Below are 24,435 nucleotides of genomic sequence, written 5' to 3' on the forward strand. Positions count from 1 at the left end.
GTTTTTGATTTGACTCCCGTAGACGACCTTCGCGTCATGATGAAGATGAAATGATGATGAAGACGACACATACAACCAGTCCCATACCAGCGTAATTAACCAATGATAGTTAACAATTTCGACCCTGCCGGGAATCGAACCTGCGACCCCTGTGACCAAAGGCCAGCACGCTAACCCTTTAGCCATGGAGGCGAGAAATATGAGGGTTAAATAGCCGAGTAGGATCGTTACTAGCTTCTCAAAAAGGCGGCCGTGGTTCGAATCCCGACAAATACATCTGGGATTTTTGAAATGAAAATATATGTCTCTGTAGTTCGGATTCCACGTAAAAGTGGAGAGCCCGTGGCTAGGATCACCAGTTCAACAGTTTCGTAAAACTGCAAGCTTGCTTGTAGCTTGCATTTATTATTATTAATAATAATAATAATAATAACAAGTAGAAGAAGAAAAATGATGTACAGACAAAATTCATGCACGAGAATACAGTAATCGATGAAGGAAAGTAATTTTTTTCTATTTGTTTTACGTCTCATCGACACAGATAGCTCTTTTGGCGACTATGGGATAGGAAAGGCTTAGGAATGGGAAGGAAGTGGTCGTGGCCTTAATTAAGGTACAGCTCCAGCATTTGCCTGGTGTGAAAACGGGAAACCACGGAAAACCATCTTCAAGGCTGCCGACAGTGGGGTTCGAACCCACTATCTCCCGGATGCAAGCTCACAGCTGCGCGCCTCTGACCGCACGGCCAACTCTCCCGGTGAAGGAAAGTAAAAAAGAAGAAATTTAGACTAACAAAAAATTGATAAATTTTATAAGATTGAAATGAGGAATGTTTTGTCCATCTCCTTGATTGAATGTTCAGCGTACTGGCTTTCGGCTGAAAGAGCCAACGGTTCGGTTCCCAGCTGCATGAGGGATTTTTACTGCGTGTAGTTAATTGCTCAGGCTCGGAGACTGGGTGTTTTTGGTCGTCTTAATGCATTTTTCTTCATATTCAAACACACACTAGCAACGACCACAGAAACACCCAGTATTAAATATAGGGTGTATTGCAATTAATGGTGCTGCTAAGTGGAACAGCTGTAAACACACAATACTAGAAGCAAAAAAGTCTTAGTAAACATGGGTCCGCAAACGAGCCGTTTGTAAGATAATGTAGAATTTGTGGTTACCTTCCACCATTGACTTGATTGTGTGTAAACGCCATCCTAGTTCCAAAAAGGTACAAATACAACATTTAAAAAAGTTATTATATACTTTGGTGGAAATTCAGTTGTTTTTATGAACAAGAAAACTGTCTTACTTAGTGTGTAACAGTTACTTGTTACAATGAGTGTACAGTGTATTTACTCGTGGTTAAAGGAAGTGTTCAAACTGTCGTCCTTGTACCCAGATGCAGGCAATCCTGGAATATGAAGACGCAGAAACCGAAGGTAATTCCCTCCTTTGAGAAATGTCGCTGATGTGATGACTCATGCACTGGTTTCTTGTTCATTAAACACAACTGCAAAGTATCTAATAACTTTTGTTAATGTTGTATTGGTACCTTTTTCTAACTAGGATCACGTTTTCACACAATCAAGTCACTGGTGGTAGGTAATCACAAATTCTTAATTATCTCGCAAAAGATTCGTTTGCGGACCAATGTTTACTAAGACTTTTGTGCTTCTAGTATCGTGTACTTAGAGGTGTTTCAATTTGCGCTATTAATTATTATACAGCCTGTATATCCCTCCACATAGGGTTGTCGTCAGGAAGGGTAGCTGTCCGTGAAACTGAACCAAATCCACATCAACTGCTGACCAAAATAACATCGGGTAAAATACAAGAAAATATAAGATTAATGTAGGGCATTTAGGCTTAATAGAGCACACACTAATTGTCATTTCGTTTGTCGATTATTTTTAAAAAGTCGGTGATTTGAGCGGATTTCCATGCAGTAATAGATCAGATTTCAAAGACTGGAGGGCATCATCTGCCCAGCACGTAAGTTTAGTAGGAAAAATTGCATAAATACGATATTAGAGATTTCAAAGTTCTGGTCCCTAATGTTTATGCAACTCTTTAAACAGGAGCGTTGTACGCTTTCTACTCGTTGAAATCTAATCTATTACTGTTCAAAAATCCGCTCTCTAGACTGATTAACTGCTGAAGAACAATGCTGAATTAATAAAGTTGTTTCTTTTTAAAAGAGGAATTGTTGCTGTACTTACAGGAAGAGGTTTACGAGCACACGACGCGCAGTCTGGTTCAGGACGTCCTGGTGGGGTACAACGCCACTGTGTTCGCTTACGGCGCTACTGGTTCTGGTAAAACTCACACCATGGTGGGGTCTCCACAGCAGCCCGGCATCATGGTCCGAGCGCTCAACGACCTCTTCCAACACGTCCGAGAATCGCCGCACCCGGAACACTTCGTGGTGAGTCGCTAGTCTCCACCACCAGCTCAGGAAATGTCTTTGTCGAAATAATATCACTCATATCTGTAGCACAATCAACCATCGTTGTTGACCATCCGCTCGTATGATAACAGGTTCGATCTTAGCTGAGCTCACTGGCACTTGAGGGTGTCTAGTACGACGTGGTGTTGGCTTAGCGTGGCTGCCTCGAACGTCGAGACCTCGGGTTCTATTCCCGATCAGTGCAGGAATTTCAATTCCTGACTGAGGACAGGAATGGGGGTTTTTCAACCTCGTGAGGCCAACTGACACGAGAGACAGTGGACCCAGTCACTGAAACCAAGCAAATGGCTGACGATTTCATCACTGTGATCATGTGGCACTCCAGTATCTGCAGGCCACCTGACAGGCCAAGACACTAACGGGCTGTTAAGATATCGAACAGCTTGAACGGACGCTGAACAATTATTATTATTATTATTATTCTAATTTATTACTATTATTATTGTTATTATTAGCAATACGGTTGGTTAGGTACAGGTGACTTCAGAGGCTACTATTATTAGACCTCATTTGGTTAATGGATTTCAAGTACCAGTAAGGTCTCTGATAATTCCATATTGAGTGCCAAGGGAGTCGTGGAGGATTCTATTGTAATAGAGTAATATATTCGTGAATTTTGGTTGATTCTCTCCTTCTCGTCGATTATATGCACACGTGACAATCCATGAAATTAACAGGAATTTCCACGATTTGGCTAGTTCTGCATGCCTCCCTTACCTACACATCAACATACTGACACCGGGACCAAATGGTTGGCGTTCGACTTGCTTGAATTGTGCTAATATGGTACATTTCTGTAACGTGATGGGTGTAGCTTTTGAGAAATGAACACTCGGTGAATTACGAGTAGAACATCATTAAGAGATTCTCATTCTTATTTTTATTATGTTTCTTCTTGACCATTTCTCAGTTATTTCGTATCGACCCTACATCTGGATTGAGCTCTGTTTTACGACCGATGCTAACTTAATGTGGAGCCTTGTATTCATGATTGCGTGTTTACCGAGCGAGTTGGCTAAGCGGTTAGGGTCGTGTAGCTGTGAACTCGCATTTAGGAGAGTGTGGGTTCGAATCTCACCATCGGCCACACTGAAAATGGGTTTCCGTGGTATTCCCTTTTCACATCAGGAAAATGCAGGGGCTGTACCTTAATTAAGGCCACGGCCGCTACTTTCTGAATTCTAGTCCTCTCCAATCCTTGCAACACCGAAAATCTTCCGATGTTTTAGTGCGACGTTAAACTACTTGTAAAAAATTCGCTCTTCTGTGGTGATTAGTAGTGATGTCTTATATGTAAAGGAAGATATAATAATAACAATAATAATAATAATAATAATAATAATAATAATAATAATAATAATAATAATAATGAATATTCACAGCTTGTCTCGAGTCATTCGGGTGGGTTAGAAAGGGAAAGAATGAAGCCCCCAACTAGCGGTGAGAATAGGAATTGTGCTTTCTACCGAAGCCTGTCGCACTCCTCTGGGGCAATGATTAATGACTGACAGATGCAATCAAATGATATTGGAAAGTGTTGCTAGAATGAAAGATGACAGAGAAAACCGGACTACCCCGAGAAAAACCTGTTCCGTCTCCCCTTTGTCCAGCACAAATTTCACATAGAGTGACCGGGATTTGAACCACGGAACCCAGCGGTGAGAGGCCGGCGCGCTGCTGCATGAGCCACGGAGGCTCTAATACTACTACTACTACTACTACTAATAATAATAATAATAATAATAACAATGTTATTGTGTTTGCGTAAAAACTATTATATTTACGACCTTCAAAGACGGCGAGGTGCCGGAATTTTGTACCGCAGGATTTCTTTTGTGTATCCCTAAATCTACCGACATAGAGCTGACGTATTTGAGCACCTTCAAATACCACCGGCCTGAGTCAGGATCGAACCTGCCAACAAAAGGAAAATGAAAATTCAGACAAAGTAGCCTGCTCCCGAGCTGTAGCTATTAATCAGAGCCGTCGAAAATCCTCGGTCCGGGAATCGAACCCGAGGTTCTTTGAACTGAAGGCCACTACGCTGACCATTCAGGCAAGGAGATAGAAAAAACACCAATAAAACATTTACCTTCTTTTTAAAATTTGCTTTACGTCGCGCGAACACAGATAGGCCTTATGGCGACGATGGGATAGGAGAGGGTTAGGAGTGAGAAGGAAGCGGCCGTGGCCTTAATTAACGTACAACCCCAGTATTTGTCTGGTTTGAAAACAGTATACCACCGAAAACCATTTTCAGGGGTGCCGACAGTGGGGTTTCAAGTCCACTATCTCCCGAATGCAAGTTCAGAGCTGGGCGTCCTAACCGCACGACCAACTCGCTCCATTTTCGTAAATGAGGTATGCAGTATATACAGGGTTTCCCGTATGAACTAAGACCGCCCAAGCGGCGTTTCCACTTTGCGATACATAAGCTGCAGTACTGAAGGCGCGTGGGATTGTTCTTGACCTTGCAAGCATCAGTCGCCAGTCTGAGTCTCAGCTGTTAACATGGTGAGACAGCCATCATTGCAACACCGTATTTTCGTATGTAAAAGTTAATTTAAGTACAAGTCGGCTTGGCGGGTACGAGATGCATTTGTTCAGCAATTTCCTGGTGAAGTGCCGCCTTCACGAGCACAGATTCACGCGACTTAATTGGAACTGAATTTGAAACTCGTGGCTCAGTGTTCAATAAAAAAAACATGCGCGCACATGAATAGTTTTAACAGAGGAACAGCTGGATCACATTGGTGCAAATCTTGAACGGTGACCGAATGAAAATGAAAACCTACAACCTGTTTTCCAATCAATGACCGGGACAGGTATGGAATGAATGAAGCCCCATCTAGCGGCTACGATAGGAAATGTGCCAGCTGCCGAAGCCTGTCGCACTCCTCTAGGGCAATGATTAATGACTGACAGATGCAATGAAATGATAGTGGAATGTGTTGCTGGAATGAAAGATGACGGGGAAAACCGGAGTACCCGGAGAAAAACCTTTCTCACCTCCGCTTTGTCTAGCACAAATCTCATATGGAGTGACCGGGATTTGAACCATGGAACCCAGCGGTGAGAGGCCGACGCGCTGCCGTCTGAGCTAAGGAGGCTACAAACGGTCACCGAATAAACCGCTCAACAATCAGTCATTTATCATTGCCCCAGAGGAGTGCGACTGGCTTCCGCAACCGGCATATTTCCTATACTTGCCGCTAGATGGGGGCTTCATTCATTCCATTCCTGACCCAGTCGAATGACTGGAAACAGGTTGTGAATTTTCATTTTCATTGTGACATTGATTGAAATTTTACGAAGTTTTATACTTTTCCAATTATTGTTGTGTGTTTAATTTCAAGTTTTTTAATTTTTTAGGTTCTTAAAGTTGTAGATGTTTTGGGTGGAAGTTTGTGCTTGTTGCCACACATATTGTCTGCGAATTAGACGTTCCTTTCAGACCAATAATAAAAATAACCAAAGTGATGGTGGTATGTGGTTACGCGTCGCTCATTTAGATAATGATGTACTGTCATTGGGACTGTCGCCATCTAGCCTAGTGAACCCTCACACACTGGAGGAACTGACAGAAAACTTTACGAATGAAATCGGAAACATGATTGTGTCAGAACTCACTCGCATCAGCCAGAATGTGGTTACCAGATACAGTGCGTGTATAACCCAGGAAGGACGACACTTCCAGCATCTTTGTATAAGGTATGATCCCATATGAGATTGTATACACGCTTAAGTTCGGCTGAGGTAGCTGCCGTAGCGCATAGTACAAACACCGCGCGTTCCGTCTTAGTTTATATGAGACGCTGTAGACATACGTTATTAGGAGAGCATGTAATCGGTTATATTTGGCAGTGTGGTCCGGCTCCGTGGCTAAATGGTTAGCGCGCTGGCCTTTGGTCACAGGAGACCCGGTTTCAATTCCCGCCAGCGTCGGTAATTTTAACCATCATAGGTTAATTTCGCTGGCACAGGACCTGTGTGTATGTGTCGTCTTCATCGTCATTTCATCCTCATCATGACGCGCAGGTCGCCTACGGGAGTCAAGTGAAGAGACCTGCACCTAGCGAGCCGAACTTGTCCTCGGACACTCTCGGTACTAAAAGCCATACGACATTTCTTTTTTTTTTTCTTTTTTTTTACTCGTGCACGGTCTACTTTAAATCAGAGTCGCAAGTAAAGGAACATCCTATTTCTATGAAGTACTTTACTAGTAATTCTGAGCCATTAAGTCCTTCGTTCTGACACATGAAATATTGTACATTTAAAAATGAAAAATACTGGTCGAAGGACTCCAGTGTATTTGGAAATTATAGTGTATTAAACTGAGTTTCTTGGCCTAATGGTGAGAACTGCCAAGTGTACTGATGGTCAATAAATAATATTGATTTAGAATAAGGCGGAAAGGAACGTGATTCAGAACTACGCTGTGCACAGCATATGAGTCACTTAACGAGCAGCGTCTTATTGCCACTGAGTTACTCTCTCTGGAACATTAATGTGTTGATAAGTGGTATAGGTAATGTGATCTTAGCCGTTATTTCATAACTCTAAGAGCTAGATAACGAAGTCAGTAGCCCTTGGTACTTATTCTGTAGATGAATTGTACGTAATAACCTGTGTAACTACAATGCCTGTTATGAGATGTTTGTCATTCTGAGAACAAAACAAACCAGTTACGAAAAAACATAGAAGATTTTCAGCACGCAATTGCTTATTACAATATCATATATTGTCACGATACTCCAAATATGTTTACATTATGCACTGTACCTACTTGTGAGATATAGCAATGGTAAACCCACTACTACCAAAAGCTTTCATTCCGTCCCTGAAGACCTCCTAGACGGTAACACCGTCTTTCACTCCAGGGAGATGTGCGGAGAAGGTGAGGGGGTTGGCGGCCGTGGCCTATACTAGGAACTGTCCTGGCATTCGCCTTAGTGCAGGAGAATGGAAAACCACGACAAACCATTCTCAGGACAGTCGATGCGGCGGGGACCAGCCCCTCTCCGTGTCCCGAATGCAGAGGTGTAGAGCCATGGCAAAGGTGCGGCCACTCCACCTCTGCTCGATTGGCCGGTCGGAGTGCAGAGCTATCGGACCAAGGACCAGCAGTGGCCACTTATAGGCTGCAACTGCCGACCGAGCTCTAAACCCAGATCAGTTTCGGTATCTATTCAATAGGAGGCACTTGTCGTGTCGGTCAACTTAACAAAATTAATTGTAAGATTAATGATATATAGACAGCATCAGTAAGAATGAGCTAAAGCTGCCAAGGGTACCCATTTCTTCAACTGGCCACCTTCAATCAATCAATCAATCAATCAATCAATCAATCAATCAATCAATCAATCAATCAATCAATCAATCAATACTGATCTGCATTCAGGACGGATGCCCAGGTGGCAGATTCTCTATCTGTTGTTTTCCTAACCTTTTCTTAAAAGATTTCAAAGAAATCGGATATCTACTGAACATCTCCCTTGGTAAGTTGTTCAAATCCCTAACTCCCCTTCCTATAAACGAATATTTGCCCCAGCGTTCCGTAATACTTTTTTTTGTTATCTGACGGTGTACCAGTTGCAAAAATTCATAGAAGACTTTCAGCAAAATATAGGGACAAAGTTTTTCCACAGCGAAGTATTTACCAGTGGATTGAACAGTTCAAAAGGTATCGCACGAGCGTGAAGGATGAGGAAAGATCCGGACTTATTGACGTGCCCTCGTATATCAACACATTTTCGTTCGAAGTGATACATGTGCTTCGGGCCAGTATTTCTCCCCTCAACATTTCCACATAGCAGCGACGGTGTCTGGGATGCTGACAGTTGAATATTATGTTCTCCCAATTGAGGTCTCCACTTCCATACCCGAGTCACAAAAGTAATGCACTTGATTAATCACATTCGCTGTCCTAGCGATAATAAACTGAAGAGTGCTGATCGTTGCACCTACCGAACCTGTAAGAACGTAGAATTCTACCCGTTGCAATTACTGAATTGCTGTTTTGCATTACATCGCGCCTGAGTAAATTGACTCACGAAGCTGTGAGGTTGCATTGGAGAGAAAAAGGATCGAACTCCATTGGTGACAGCCTTAAAGATGGTTTTCCGGGGTTTCCCATTTTCATACCAAGGCAATGCTGGAACTATACCTTAATTAAGGCCATGGTCGCTACTTTCCCCACTCTAGACCTAGCGTATCCTTACATCGCCGAAATCCTTTAAAGTATTAGTGCGACGCTAAACCACTCACAAAAACCAAATCAAACTTCTGCCACAATTTTAGGTACATCATTCACGAAAGATATTACTTTATGACTAAAAATTATTTTGCAGAAGTCTCCGTGGCTCAGACGGCAACACGCCGGCCACTCACGGCTAGGTTTCGTGGTTCAAACTCTGGTCACTCAATGTGAGATTTGTGCTGGACAAAGCCGAGGAGAGACGGGATTTTCCCCCGGTACTCAGGTTTTCCCTGTCATCTTTCATTCCAGCAACACTCTCCAATATCATTTCATTTCACCTGTCAGTCATTAATCATTACCCCAGAGGATTGCGACAGGCTTCGGCAGCCGGCACAATTGCTGTCCTCGCCGCTAGTTGGGGCTTCATTCTTTCCATTCCTGACCGCGTTGAAACCGAAAACAGGCTGTGAATATTCAATTATCTTACAAGGCAGTACCAATAGTACCGACAACAGGCACTTGCAAGTGTATCCAAAACGTATTTACGCAATTTAAATTAACTCTCAAAAAAACTACTTTTACCTTGAAAGAATTGGTGGTACCTACTTATGTTTTAGGGAAGAATGTACTTTCTTCAAGTCCTGCTAGTAGCTTTTAGGCAGTTAAAGAAGTTTACTGAGTTGGATTATGGTCCCTGATAAAAATTTACCTAAAAATTTAAAAAATATATCAGTTCCGAATATGTTAGCCGAGGTGTGAAAGATAATAGCAGCAGTACCACCATATTCAAACAGCCATTTAAAACACTTTTGTTGTAGGAATGTATACCTAAGTATACATTGTAAATTTATGGACTGAGGGAAGCTTACTACTCGTGTGTCGTATTCCGAACGTCTCTACAGACGTGTGATGGCTACACTGTTATGATTATGGTACGTTGGCACGTACAGCTCCTGGTTGATGTTGAGCAGGGTGTCTACGACTTCGCCCTGGACCACCAGCTCCTCCATGTGGAGGCTACAAGCGACATTCCCACAGGTTAGACAGTCTTCGTTGCGTTCGAACACCCGCGAGGACAGATGCATTAGTTGCGTGTACTGTGCACGAAATTCTAATCATATGTCATCAGCGCCACACCGCAAATGCCTGGACGCGGTGGTGGCTTGTGGTCCGTAAAGTCCATGTCTCTGATGTATAGGACTTTACAGGGAACACCAGGGTGTTCACAGAATTGACTTTTGTTGCACTGGTTATCGAAATGTTTAGGTATGTTTTGGTCAGCTGTATCATGACAATGAGCCCAGTCCTATGTGTCTACGTATCTTAGGCTCATACATACCATCACTGCTCGGTATTGTTCCCACATATGCGATTTAAGTCTCCACCTGATCGCTGCTAATCCTATTGATATTTAGCCGATTCAGGGTTTCGCGATCAACACTTATGATCTTGGTTTTCCTGGGGTTGAAATATAAACCATATTCAGCGCTATCATCTTTCAATGTGTTCAATTGGAGCAGTGTCGTTGGCAAAGCGAAGGTTCGTGATCTTAATTCCACCGATGGACCCACTTCCATCCCTCTCACGTCTATGTCCCCTTAAACGGTGCCGTTAATGGGCGCAATTCTTATAATAAACACATATCGGAGTTGGCATATACGAGCAAAATAGGAGATTTAATGTCCAAACAAATATGGCATAAGAGTACAAGCGACTGAGATAATAACTGGGACGTAAAACCAATAATATTGTTACGAATAAAACACTGTTTTATTACTATAATTCATTTCAGGTTGACCCAATAAATACACACACATACACAATTCTATTCAATCGTACCGGGCTGAGTGGCTCTGACTGTTGAGACGCTGGCCTTCTGTTCCCAACATGGCAGGTCCGATCCTGGCTCAGTCCGGTGATATTTGAAGGTGCTCAAATACGTCAGCCTAGTGTCGGTAGATTTACTGGCACGTAAAAGAATTCCTGCGGGACTAAATTTCGGCTTCTCGGCGTCGCCAGAAACCGAAAATGTAGTTAGTGGGACGTAAAGCCAATAACATTATTATCATCTATTCAATCATGACTAACTGCACTCACTAATTGCTGCCTATTTACAAGTTTCTTACAGCAGGACTCCATCTGGTCAGTCTTTACCTGAAGCAGGCTATAATCCTGATTGACGGGCCTGTCACCTGCGCTCACCTGTCCAGTCACTCCACACCGTGAGTGCCGACGGCTAGTTTTGAACACGGGGATACGGGAGAAACGATGAGTGTTCCTTGATTCGACTCCAGAGAAATTCAGCAGTCACACACAGTGAACAACTAAACAACAGGACAGTACTCCTCACAACAACGACCATCAACACTTTCCAATTACGCTCAAGATAGGTGCTCCAATCAATGGATCCACGACGATCCTCAGTCCACAGAAGCACACATTCACAAACACACACACACACAGTACTCCGCCCGTACGCGTGCTACCTTCGCTCCAATGGGACAATGACGGCAGCCAACAGCCGTATTCAGTTCAGCTACTCACTCGTCACTCCGACGCAACTACCACTTCTCGTTCAGGCTCCGTTGACAGCATACAACTCTGTTGCCCTCAGCCAAGCCACCGAACCCCAGCACACTAAGTCGAACTCCGACTCCAACATAGGCTGACTGTTCGCGGCTAGCCTCCTTTATAAGTTCGGTTGATGTTTACCAGAATATTCGCCATGTGGCTAGAGACGAAACATTCTCGCTGCACCTCCCAGAAACTCACTGGTAAACCAGCCGACGAGAACAATACACTGAAAGGCCGGCCGCGCCCTCCAGGCCGGCTGGGAGATCCCCGGTCGTCTGACTCACTAGCCCCTTCGAAAAGGTACGGAGAGGGGCTACCACGGGGCTGGCAGATAAGTATATCATAAATCCCCTCACTCGCTTCTTCCTAACATGAGTGAAGTTACTGCAGATTAAAACAGAAAATTATATTCCAGAGTCTACCCATCCTGCGCATGAGATATCCTGTGACACTGTAGTTCGAAGTCAAAATGTACGAACAAGAAGAAGTGTTGAAAAATACGGTATCTGTCTACATATATAAAAAGTAAGAGTTTCTCTGTGTTTTGAACACAATGTTTCAATATTGGTCATGACCAGAATAAGAAAAATATACATTTTTACATTTCCGTCATGTCTGTCTGTCTGTCTGTCTGTCTGTCTGTCTGTCTGTCTGTCTGTCTGTCTGTCTGTCTGTCTGTCTGTCTGTCTGTCTGTCTGTCTGTCTGTCTGTCTGTCTGTCTGTCTGTCCCAAACCGGGTAGTGTTATGGAGACATTGATAGCGATAGAGAGTTTTCACAATGAACGGAGTAGTTTTCCCCGCTGGCCATGGCCAGCTCATATCACCACTCGAACTTTGCATTGGTAGATCACAAGCGCTTTTCATTTGATTTCTCCACCCTCTGACCACCTATATGGCTCGTCTGTCGAAGAGAGTTGTGAGAGCTAGTCAAAATTAAAACTGGGGTCCAAGGCTTAGAAACAGTTTCAAGGCGCTGGCCTTCTGACCCCAACTTGGCAGCTTCGATCTTGGCTCAGTCCGATAGTATTTGAAGGTGATCAAATACGTCAGCCTCGTGTCGACAGATTTACTGGCACGTAAAAGAACTCCTGAGGGACGAAATTCGTAAAACCAATAACAGTATTATTATTAAACAGTTTCAAACCTTTGCTCTGGACACTTCGAGATCACTGTTCCTTTACCGACGAAGAATATCTAAACTGAATCGTCACTAGATTCGCCATATCTCCTCTCCATCCGTAACCTCCAAAGTGAATTAGAAATATATTATAACGTGGTTGTCAAGTATTAATGCAGCACACTCTGATGTTATAATCATGTTGCTGTAACAATTACAAGACTCGTTTATATTTGTAAGAGTAAACTGATTGCCTCTCTGTTTGTTCGACGATTCGTACCAAATCACCACAAGAGCTCGTTCTGTATAACACAAAGCCCTTTCAGAATGTTTTACACTGAGCTTGTTATTCTTGCCGACACATGTCTTCATGATGAATTATGCATCGTAATCGATTTATTCTCGGCAGTTATTCACCTCTTGTTAGCAGGCGGAACGGGTAAAATTTACATATATAGTGCTGTATCTCTATGAAATGATTAAGTATAATAAATTAATGGTACATTCAAGTGTGCAGTGAAATTTCAATCCACCCCGTGCTCTATGGGCAAACATAATGTCTACCAAGAGGCCCAGCCTAGTCACGAATTTAAGATTGGATTAAGGATTTGAAATGGCATACACTCTGCCTCAGATAACATTAAGAAGACAAGCGGGTTGTCCTACTCTTGATCTCCCTGGAGATGCGTTTCCTAAAAATTCCTCATTATTATTATTATTATTATTATTATTATTATTATTATTATTATTATTATTATTCATATCATTTTTGGTCTTATGGACAGTGTTTGAACTCGAATATCTTATGATGACACAATTTTCACTTCTTTCTCTTCTTCCTCTTCTCTTCCCAAAATCTCTTCATCCTTTGGCTGTGCTCCTGTTTCCTTTGTTCTGTCCACAATGTTCCTGTCTTCTTCTTATTATTATTTACTATAAATTTTGTATTCCTAATTTTGTTTCTGAATTCGTTTCTGTCTCCTATCATTTGCCTGTTGATCCCCACCTGCCTTAAGTCTTCCTCTATTTCATGATACCAATTTGTTTTCTTGCTTGAACTGTTTACTACATCAAAGATTTTCTTTGTAAGTCTGTTGCTTTCCATTCTCTGTATGTGCCCATAGAAAGTTAGTCTGCGTTTCTTCATCATCTCTGTGAGTCTGTCAGCGTGCTGGTACAGCTCTTCAGTAGGTCGTTTCATCCATATGCCATCTCTCTGTATTGGTCCAAATATTTTTCTGAGAATTTTACGTTCTTTGTTTTCTGTCTCTATGATGCCTGATGCTCCAATTGTGGTCATTTCTGACGCATACAATGCTTCTGGTAATACGACTGTTTTGTAGTGTCTAAGTTTGGCCTGTCTTGGTATGCTTTTCTTATTATTATAATGTGACCATGTGAGTGTGTATGCTTTCTGGAGATTTTCCGTTCGTTCTATGTTAGACGCCTTGTTTTATCCTCCTATTTGTATGTATTCCCCTAAATATATAAATTTTTCTACTCTTTTTACGGATCCATATACAGTATGCATGGTGTGCACATTGTTGTTCTGTCGTTCCATGTATTGGGTCTTCTCGTAAGATTCATGCTATTTCATGCAAGCGTTCCAGTGCTTCCTTTGCCTCCTGTGTATTATTGCTAAGTGTGGCTATGTCATCTGCAAATCCCAGACATTTTATTATTGTTTTTGTTTCACGTGTTCTTCCCAGCTGTATTCCTTTAACTTGTTCCTCCCACTGATTGATAATTTTGTCCAACACCATGTTGAACAAGATAGGTGAGAGCCCGTCTCCTTGTCGGACACCTGTGTGTATCTGGAAGGGTTCCGAAATTTCTCCCATGAACTTGATCTTGGAGGTGGTGTCTGTAAGTGTCTGTTGTATAAGTGCTCTGGTTTTTCTGTCAATGCCATATTCCTCCAGTACGTCAAAGAGCGTCTGTCTGTCTATGGAGTCGTACGCTTTTTTAAAGTCCACAAAGGTAACTACAGTGTTTCTTGTTTGTCTGACTTTCAAAACTGTTCTCAAGTTCCAGATCTGTTCGATGCATGATCTCCCTTTTCTGAAGCCTGCCTGGTATTCACCTATTTGTGGATCTGTTTGTGGTTCTAGCCTGTTTAATTTAATAGCACCTTAGAGAAAATTTTGTACGCAACTGGTACTAGCGAAATACCTCTGTAATTATTTGGATCTGACTTATCACCCTTTTTATGTAATGGATGAATTAATGCACATTTCCATCCTCTGGCACTTTCTCCGTGACCTACATATCTGTGATAATCTTATGGATTTTTTTGGTGATGTTTTCATCTTGGAGCTTCCAGATCTCGGAGATAATACCATCCTCTCCTGCTGCTCTATTATTTTTTCATTTTTTTATGATTTCCTCTATCTCTTCTATTGTGGGTGGATTAGAATCGGGGTTGGATGTAGATTTTTGGAATGTTAGTTTTTCTGTGGGTTTTTTGCAATTAAGTTTATCAAAGTAATGCTTGAGAATTTTACAGTTTTCTTTCGTGTTTGTTTCCAGGAATCCATCTGTTCTTCGGAAGCAGAGGCTAGGAGGTTGATATCCTTTAATATTTTCTTTGAAAGTTCTGTAAAAAATTCTTATGTTATTTCTCTTGAAATCTTCCTCAATTTCTTTTAGCCTGTTATTGTCGTATGCTCGTTTTTCTCTTCTGATTTCCTTCGATGATTGTTTCTGAACTAAGTGAAATTCCTTCCATGTTTCTGATGTTCTGTTACTGCTGAACTTCTCCCATGCTTGTTTTCTTCTATCAATGGCTTGATCACAACTTACATTCCACCATCTATGTTTTCGTTTTCTAGGAGGTTGTCCCCAGCGCATTATCTTCTGAACTGTCTTCGCAAGATCTGTCCAAGTGTCTGTTGAATGCCTATGAATTTCTTCAACGATTTTTTCCCTGTTTATCTTCAAGTAATCCGGATCAGGTTTGACTATTTTGTTTTGCGCTGTCTTTTTTCTGTCTTGGGATTGGCCTAATCTTAACTTGTAGCAAATAATGATCAGACTCGAAGAATCCTTTACGCATTCTGACATTTAAAATTTCCCGCATATTTTTCTTGTGGCCACATGATCAATCTGGAATTCTCCCCACACTGTGTTAGGTGCTTTCCATGTTGTAAGTTTTCGTCTTGGCTTTTAAAATTGCGTTGACATAATTTTGAGGTTAAAATTTTGACAATATTTTATGAGGTGTTCCCCATTTTTGTTTGTGCGAATGTGTGCCGAGTACGGGCCTGTTATTTGTCTGTATTTTCTCCCTTTACCTAATTGCGCATTGAAGTCACCCATTAAAATTTTCACATGTCTTTCTGGTACGTTGTTGGTTACTTCTTCCATGTCTTCCCAGAAGTCTTCAATTTCTTGTGGGTTCTTTCTGTTATGGTCATTTGTAGGTGCATGTGCATTGATAGTTGTATTTGCTTTATTACCTGATTTGAAGGAGAGTGTGGAGATACGTTCTGATATGGAATTGAAGTCTATGATGTTATCCACGACTGATTTGTGTACTGCAAATCCTGTACCAAACAATAATGGTTTGCCTCTTCTGACAGCAGGTTTGCCTTTGTAAATCCTGTAATTTTCTGTATCGAAATGGTTTTCATCTATAAAGCTCGTCTCTTGAATGGCGAGTATTTTGATATGAAATTTTTCTAGCATGTCTGTAAATTGTTTTAGTTTTCCAAGTTTGAAGAGAGTGTTTGCATTGAGAGTGCCAATGTAGTGTTTGAGAAGAGATTTTGAGAAGCTACGACTCTTCTTCTCATGATGTTCCTGGTCCGCCAGAATCCGATGACCAGGAAAGTCCAGTTCGTTGACTGGGGCCTGGGGTAGCTGATTTCTTTCCTTTTGTTCCATCATGATTACTTCAAGTTGAAGTTGGTTGTGGTGATCTTTAATAAAGATCACGGTAATTACACAGACTTGATTGTTGAGATCAAGCCATATTTCACTGCCGCACTAACTAGGTGAACAGATGCAGACCACTAGTCGCTGGATACCAGAACAGACACTAGTGGATTTCTTGATGTTGTGTATTTGGTCCGCGAGAGCTATTTTATTTCGCTCAAGTCCACCGGCAAGCCGGTGAGGAACCCCCTATCCGCCACCTGGGACGCGCCACATCGGAGTATCACCTCTCCGCCTGCTACGACACCGTAGTAGGTTCGTGGATTATTATTATTATTATTATTATTATTATTATTATTATTATTATTATTATTATTATTATTATTATTGTTGTTGTTGTTGTTGTCCCTGGGTTTCCATGGAATGCAGAGGTGAAAGAAGGTGCCGGGGTGGATGAGTCTAACTACAATGTAAAAAATGGAAGTTAAAACTTAAACTGAAGGTTATATTTTCAGAACTTCAACTCAACAATATTTTATGACTATCTTACAGGTACAAGTAGCAATCATTAAACAAGATAGGGAAAAATCCAAGATTCACAACCTTAACTCTTTGGGCTTTAAGACCCAAGTTTTACAATTTTACAAAGGAAGAGGTATCATTTAATGAGGGGCAGAAATCCCCTAATTCCAGAGCACTTGCTCCCTAAATCACAATGTCTAGCCTTCCCCAAGGCACACTTTACAGTTACAAAATTTTTTAAAAGAGCTAACAGGCTCTCAATTTCTCAAGCCTACTCAAGGCAACATCAACTCACAATCTCTGGCCTTTCAAGCCCAACATACAATTTGAAACAGGGGTATCTCGTACCCAACCTATTGGCTCTTTGCGGAAAAGAACAGATTAACTAACTGGCCCGAAATACAAAATGAATGGACGCGTAATTTGTGCTCCTAGATATGAACACCAAAAAAACCTAAGGGGCTCTAGGCCGAAAGAAACAGGGGCTATTCCCAAACTACTGAGGTGACTCGTATAGAAATTACATTAACCACTTACAGTGGAAAACAGTTAGAAAACGCAGTCACCTCAAACCAAGATGAAGGGGAGCTCGAGATGTTACATCACTCTCTATCCCCGATTTACAGTTAAAGAGTTTACGAAGTTTTTACATTTACCGGCAGAAAGTTACATTTTTAGAAAAGAAGGTTACATAGTTAATGATTCGGACCTTTCCCTCGGGTTAAACTGTGTAGTTAGCAAGAATGAAAAATGTTATGTGGCCATTACCTTTTAGATGTACTACTGACCGAAGAAAGAGGCCGCCCGCCTCCTGCTTTGACACACACACTTAGTAAGATGACGATCAATTGGCCAAGAAACGGAAAAGACGCAGTTTATAAACCCTCAGGGAAGGTTCGAGGCCATTCACGATTAATCAATACACACCCTCTGAATTTTAATGGTAGATTTCAAAAATAACACTCAGAACCGGAGAAGAAGCCTGTGATAGGTGGAAAATTAATTACAGAAATTAGTGATTGGTTGGATTCAAAACTGGCTGAAAGAAAAGGTAAATGTTGCCAACCCAACAATAAATGATCATCAATTAGTTAAAAAGACCTAGAAATACAAAACTTCTTTAAATTATAGGTTCTTTCACTTCGCACCAGGGTGCATGATCATAGTTTCTAGTGGTTTCATCTGTGGAAGAATGTCCAAACTTCTTGATGAATGTCAAACAAAACAAGTAGAAATTCACTCAGGTTAGAAAACTGCACAATAACAAAATTACTCAATATTTAGGTGGTGACATCTTCTGATTAAAGTTCCAAGTTGTTGTAGTTTCAGTTTCACTGTTTCCCCAATAGAGGAGTTCATTTAGACGCTAGCTTTGAATGCGCGGCGTTGAGGTGTATCTCCCGGTACAATTATTATTATTATTATTATTATTATTATTATTATTATTATTATTATTATTATTATTATTATTATTATTATTTTAAAACACATAGCACAATAGACCTGAAGAAGGAGGAAGAGTAGATGAAGAAGAAAATAGACGGTTTTTCATCGTACACATTCTATCTGCTTCTAGACTAGATATGTTGGGGGAAATAGGATATATTGGATAACAGATACGTGAGAAAAATATGTTACGAATCTTTCAGATAACTTGTGTTGTTGTTGTTGTTGTTTTATCGATAATGATGTGTGTTTCTGCAATTAAATGGGATTAGAGTTTGTAGGGTATCGCCTGTGACCCATATTTTGGGAACAATCCCAACATTTGCCTGGATCTTAAGTATTAATAATTATAATTAATTATTTATAATTATTGTACCGGTTGGTACAACTACAGGCCGCACATTTGAATTCCCCTCTACAGCTGAAACTCTGAACTTTGAAAGTGAATTAATTCAACCGTTTATCAGAAGATGTCACTGTGTTAATTTCGAATTGTTTTTGTTTTCTAATCATCAACAAGTGTGGACATTCTCTGACAGATGTCTCTACCAAAAACCATGATCATGCACCCTGGTGCGAGGTGAAGGAACTTTTCTTGAAGATATTTTGTATTCATAAGTTTGTTCTTTACTAAATGTTGTTCTTTCATTTGTGGGTTGGCAATATTAATCTTTCTTTCCGCCAGTTTTTAAATTAGCCAATCGTAAATTGCTGTCATTAATTTTCAGCCAATGGTGTCTTTTTTTACCAATGTCGATGTGTAACTGTAAGCTACCCAATAAACGACTGTGGGTGTGTCTTAATCATTCATGAAAGGTCTCGAATCTTCCCCGAGAGTATAAAAACTGCTGGTTTTCCTGGCTCTCCGCCACTCGTACAACACCTTACTTAGTGTATGGAAGTATAGCAGGAGACGGGAAGCGCCTCTTTCATCCGCCAGCAGCTCTTCTTCAAGGTAATGGCCTTTTATCATCTTTAATTCTTGCTAGCTCAACAGTTTAGCCCTCGGGGAAGGTCCGAATCCTTTTCAATGTAAACCTACCTTTCTAAAAATGTAACTTAGTGCCGGCTTATGTAAAAGTTTCTTATAACTTTAACTGTAAATCGGGGATAGAGAGTGCTTTACCCTCTCGAGCGCTCCTTCTTCGTGAGTTGAGGTGACTACGTTTTCATAACCGATTTTCTACTCTTAATGTCTTAAAATTTTCTTACACGAGTCACCTCCCTAGTTTGGGAATAGCCCCTGTATCACCGGCCTAGTGCCCCTTAGGTTTTATACGGATTCATTGTAGGAGTGCAAGCAACGCCTCCATTCATCTTGGTATTTTGCGCCGTTTAATTAATCTGTTCTTTCCTCTAAGGCCCAGTAGGTTGGGTACGAGGTACCCTCGTTTCATTTGATGTAAGTGGTGCCTTGATGGCAATTTGTGTAATAGTCTGTTATTGCCTTTAATAGGCTTGAATAATTGAACGCGGTTCAGTTCTTTCTTGTGTTTGAAAAGTGCCTCTGGGAGGTTTGAGGTTAAAAGTTGGGAGCAAGTGCTCCACGTAATGAGGGGTTTTCTGCCCTTTGGTAATATGTGGTTGTGAGCTGAGAGCTCAGGAATTGTAAAAATTGGGGCTTGTGGCCCAGATTGTTAATGTCTCTCTAAATCTAGGCTTTCTTGGTCTTGTACCTGATTTGACTTGTTGTTATTTGTTAAAATCTGAAATTTTAATGTGAAAATTGTTAAGTTTTGAAAATATAACCTTTATTGAAATTTTAATTCATCTTTCGGCCTTGTAGTTAGACCCATTCCAGCCCGCACTTTCTTTCACATCTGCTGTTCCACAGATACCTCGGAACAATTATTACTGTTGTTATTGTTGTTATTATTTCTTGTTTCGTTTCGCCCATTCATAGGGCGCGTTGGAACTTGTTCATTGGCTTGATGACTTCTCTTTATTCTGCCAAAATCTTTTCATGAACTCACTGCGTTGCCTCTTCCGTTCTTCTTGCCACTTTGTACAAGTCCTGCGACTTGTCACAAAAATATGTGTTTATTCACTGAGGTCCTAAAGATATCGCGATTTCTCACGATGTTTTCTCTGATGTTCAATTCACTCAGGCTCCTCTTGTTTTCTCTAGCTAATTAATTATCCTGTTTTGGGAATTTATTATATTAAATCATCTTCTTGTGAGTCTATTATTATCAAATCAAGAAAATGTATCCAAAATGTTTAAACGTCTCCTCCGTATAGTACTGATGAAACTGTGTGTGTAACTACAGATATCTTCAGTTCGTCTTTTGATCCAAATTCCGTTTACTTACACAGGACCGAAAATTTTCATAAGATTTTAAAATTTTTAATTTTCTTTAGAATCTGTTTTACGTCACACCAACACAAATAGGTCTTATGGCGACGATAGAATTGAAAAGAGCTAGGAGTGGGAAGAAACGAGCCGTGCCTGGCGTGAGAAAGGGAAACCACGGAAAACCATCTCCAAGACTGCCGACAGTGGGGCTTGAACCAGCTATCTTCCGGGTGCAACATTTTTGTTTTTTTAGTATCTGAAATTTTTGACTGACCTCCTAAAGTTAAGTTTCTGATGCATATAGAGCCTCCGTTAGAATAACTGTTTCGTAATGTTTCAATTTAGCATTACGGGACATTCCTCATTTACTGCAGTGATCTCATGTTGGTCTAAATGTCCTCTGAAGTTTCGAGGCCCTTTATGTATTGACCAAACTGCGTAATCCCAAAGGAAGACTTATTTCTCCAAGGTGTTTAAGAAAAGATACCTGGGAAATTGTCACATGTGATATTTCAGTTTTATCTTTCTTGCACTTTTGCTGAAAATTCTCCATATATTTGATTTTTTCGAATGATATCTGAAGGCCTGCTCGTGATACTATTCCGTGTAATGTCTCGATAACATACCTAAATCCCTCCTTGTCCTCAGTGATGATCGCTGGGTCATCTGAGAAAGCCAAGCATATTTCACTTTGATTTTGTTCCCACCAGTCCCGATAGTTGTGCATGTGATATCCTTTTCTCACTCTCTGATGACTTTATCTAAAGCAAAATTAAACAGAAGAGAAGAGAAGAGAGTCCATCTCCTTGCCGAATACCCGCGTGTACTTCAAAAGAGTCAGAAATTTCCCCCCCAAATTTTATACCTTATATTTTATGTTTGTGAGGGTCTGACTTGTCAGTTCTCTGGTCTGTCTGTGCACAGCATCACACGCTTTCTTCAGTCCACGAAGGTGACAATCGTGTTGCTGCTTCTGCGGATCTTTAGATTCCATACCTGTTCAGCACAGGAACCAGCTTGATATTCCTCATTCAGATGCTCTGTTTGTTTCTCTAGTCGGTTTAGTAGGGCTTCTATTTTTTTGCTATTTGCTTTACGTCGCACCGACACAGATAGGTCTCATGGCGACGATGGGACAGGAACGGCCTAGGAATGGGAAGGAAGCGGCCGTAGCCTTAATTAACGTAGCCTGGTGTGAAAATGGGAAACCACGGAAAACCATCTTCAGGGCTGCCGACAGTGGGCTTCGAACCCACTATCTCCCTGGCGCGAGCTCACAGCTGCGCGCTCCTAACCGCACGGCCAATTCGCCCGGTAGCAGGGCTTTAGAATAGAACTTTATAAGCAAAGGTTAGCAGGGATGAATCTCTGTAGTTATTCGGATCTGTTTTGTCACCTCTTTTATGCAACGGATTAATCAACGCGCACTTCCAGTCCTGGGGATCGCTTCTGTTTCCGAGATTTCTATTAGGAGTGCGTGGATTCTTTTGATGAGCTCTTCTCCTCAAAGTTTCAACATCTCTGCGCTTTATATTTTTCACCCTTTTGTTTTATACACTGTGGCTATTATAGCAACTCCCCATTCATTTGGTATAGGTCCTTCAGGCAAAATGTATTAAAATGTGTACTTCGGATTTGGCACTATATGCCAACCCGTAGCGTTTAGCACATCGCCAAAAATATTAACATTTGTAGCTGCTTTCGAATGGTCCTAACTAGACATTGCACTTCCGATCTCGTTCTCAAGTAGCTTCCTTGTTTCCTGTGTGAGCCAAGTTTTCGAGGTACGTTGTATTATTGTGGCGTCGGTACTTATACGTCAGTTTGTAATTAAACTGTGCTAGAATTGGGAACTGTATGACTCTAGTCTGCACAAGAATCAGTTTTGTGGTTAACATTGATGCTTTCACGGTCTGTAGTTGTAGACATGATATAGGCTTTCGGGCTTATACCGTGTTAAGAAAACAAGGTGAAACTCTTTATATTTCACAGAGAACTTTGCTTCGCGTCTTCAGAAGAAAATCTCGACGATTCACGAGGAAGGCTTCTACAATAAGTTCTATTATATGTTTTGTAAAGAAGTACATGGAGATTAGTACTTGTAAATTTATAATAATAATAATAATAATAATAATAATAATAATAATAATAATAATAATAATAATAATAATAATAATAATAATAATAATAATAATGTTATTGGCTTTACGTTTCACTAACTATTTTACTGTTTTCGAATACGCCAAGTGCCGGAATTTATTCCCGCTGGAGTTTAATTACTTGCCAGTAAATCTACCGACACGAGGCTGACGTATTTGAGCACCTTCAAATACCACAGGACTGAGCCAGGATCAAACCTGCAAAGTTCGCGTCAGAAGGCCAGCGCCTCAACCGTCTGAGCCACTCAGCCCGGATTTTAAGTACAGAGTTTATGTAGGATTTTATTATTACTAGGGGACCCGTCCGAGAAATCTCCCATGTTCATAAAGTATGTGGGGGAGTAGCCCCTTGGTGAACTACTGGTGAACTAAGGAATATACAAATTAGTGCAATATTAGGCAGTCTTACTTACCACTTAATGTAATCTTTGATTTTTTAACATTTATGGTATCCCCTTGAACGGAAGCAAATGCAAGTGCATTATTATACTGACAAATGTTCCGGAAGTAATTTTTTTGTTTTACTATCATTATTTCCTTAACTGACAATTACAGCACATTATAATGACATAAAACAGGCGTCCCAGCGGCCAAAATGTGAAATGGACAACAATGATGCCACGTATTGTGACCGTTCACAACGTCACCTATAGTATGTCATGATATCCAGGAGATGAAATATGCCGTTTTCCGCGTCATTCTACGATAAAAACTGCCCAAGTCAGAATTTTTCTGCCCGCTCCAGGACTCGAGTTGCAATATCCAGAGTCGCGCGACCCAGCTCTAGTTGCTGGTAATTAGCAGCAAGGCGGTGCAAGAGCGCTTGTACTCGAAACTCTCTCACTCCCACCACGAGCGAGATGAAACCATACGCGTTATCACGTGACAAAGAATCTAGGTCACTAACTGAGCCCAGAGAGTAGGTCCAACGTGAAAACTAACATTATACCCTGTTTTCCTCGCTTATTCACCACTGCCAACTTAACGCATTCAACTGTTTTATTTCTGTTAATTTTCATAAATCGCAAAATACCCAATGGATAATTAAGCGCAAACATTCATTTGAATCAGGGAATTTTACGCATAATTATGGGACCGAGAAGTGCTCTACTTAACTGACAGGGCAGTAACTGCGCTGTAAACAAGGGCGCGTCTTAATGACTAACAGATGTTGGGCCCTAACCGTGCCAAGGAACACAAGGAATCCCCTGTGCTCGTCATCATTCACCGCCAGAGATTAAAGGACGCTTTTAAGATTGCTTCAAAACCTACGAAGTTATTTTAATAACAGTCACTCAGTGGAGATGGGAATACAGGAGCTACATTTCGATACCCCGTTCGTCACTGTACGTTGCGTATTAACGGATCAATGTGTGAGAAAGGATTGCATTTTTTCCCCCACCCTCAGCATTCGGGTCTCTAGCGTAGTGCGCCTATATATTCATGAGCTGAGAAGGAGACACCATCCAGTGTATTCTCAATGTGACGCCAGCACGGTAGTATTTCGTGGTGGTTTGTGTATGAGTCGTTTGTGAAGAAATAATCTTGTAATTTGAGCAGTGTTATGCAGATTCATTAAACCCTGTGAACATCTGCGAAAATACCCACAATTTAACTAAGTTTTTTTTTGCGAGTATAGTGTGTCGCTATTTAATATAGTGGGAGCAGCACGAAACCGAAATGACTGCTGTCCGTGTGTCGAAGAGGTCGTGCGTCGAGCCTCATATGTGCCGATACTAATACGGCTTAATTAACCACAATAGCCAGGTAACTCAGTGCGTGGA

At 41.2% G+C, this 24,435-nt stretch overlaps 2 protein-coding genes across 3 annotated transcripts in view; one reads left to right on the plus strand and one right to left on the minus strand.

The window, feature by feature from the left end:
- The window catches only part of LOC136875792 (putative inorganic phosphate cotransporter), a 280,776-nt gene that overhangs the window by 230,892 nt on the left and 25,449 nt on the right, over positions 1–24,435 (minus strand). Inside the window, exon 1 of one of the 2 annotated variants that reach the window (XM_067149393.2) lies at positions 2,214–2,337. The exons of the other annotated variant lie outside the window; for it this stretch is intronic. The gene's annotated coding sequence lies outside the window, so the exon portion shown is untranslated. Of the gene's footprint in view, positions 1–2,213; positions 2,338–24,435 lie in introns of those variants that run through there. 2 annotated transcript variants of the gene reach the window in all.
- The window catches only part of LOC136876016 (kinesin-like protein KIF19), a 379,867-nt gene that overhangs the window by 105,256 nt on the left and 250,176 nt on the right, over positions 1–24,435 (plus strand). The window contains exon 5 of the mRNA XM_068228307.1: positions 2,216–2,419. Within this exon, the coding sequence (XP_068084408.1) occupies positions 2,216–2,419 (204 nt within the window). The remainder of the gene's footprint in view (positions 1–2,215; positions 2,420–24,435) is intronic.

The sequence above is a fragment of the Anabrus simplex genome, chromosome 6 (assembly GCF_040414725.1).
Source record: "Anabrus simplex isolate iqAnaSimp1 chromosome 6, ASM4041472v1, whole genome shotgun sequence".
NCBI lineage: Eukaryota > Metazoa > Arthropoda > Insecta > Orthoptera > Tettigoniidae > Anabrus > Anabrus simplex.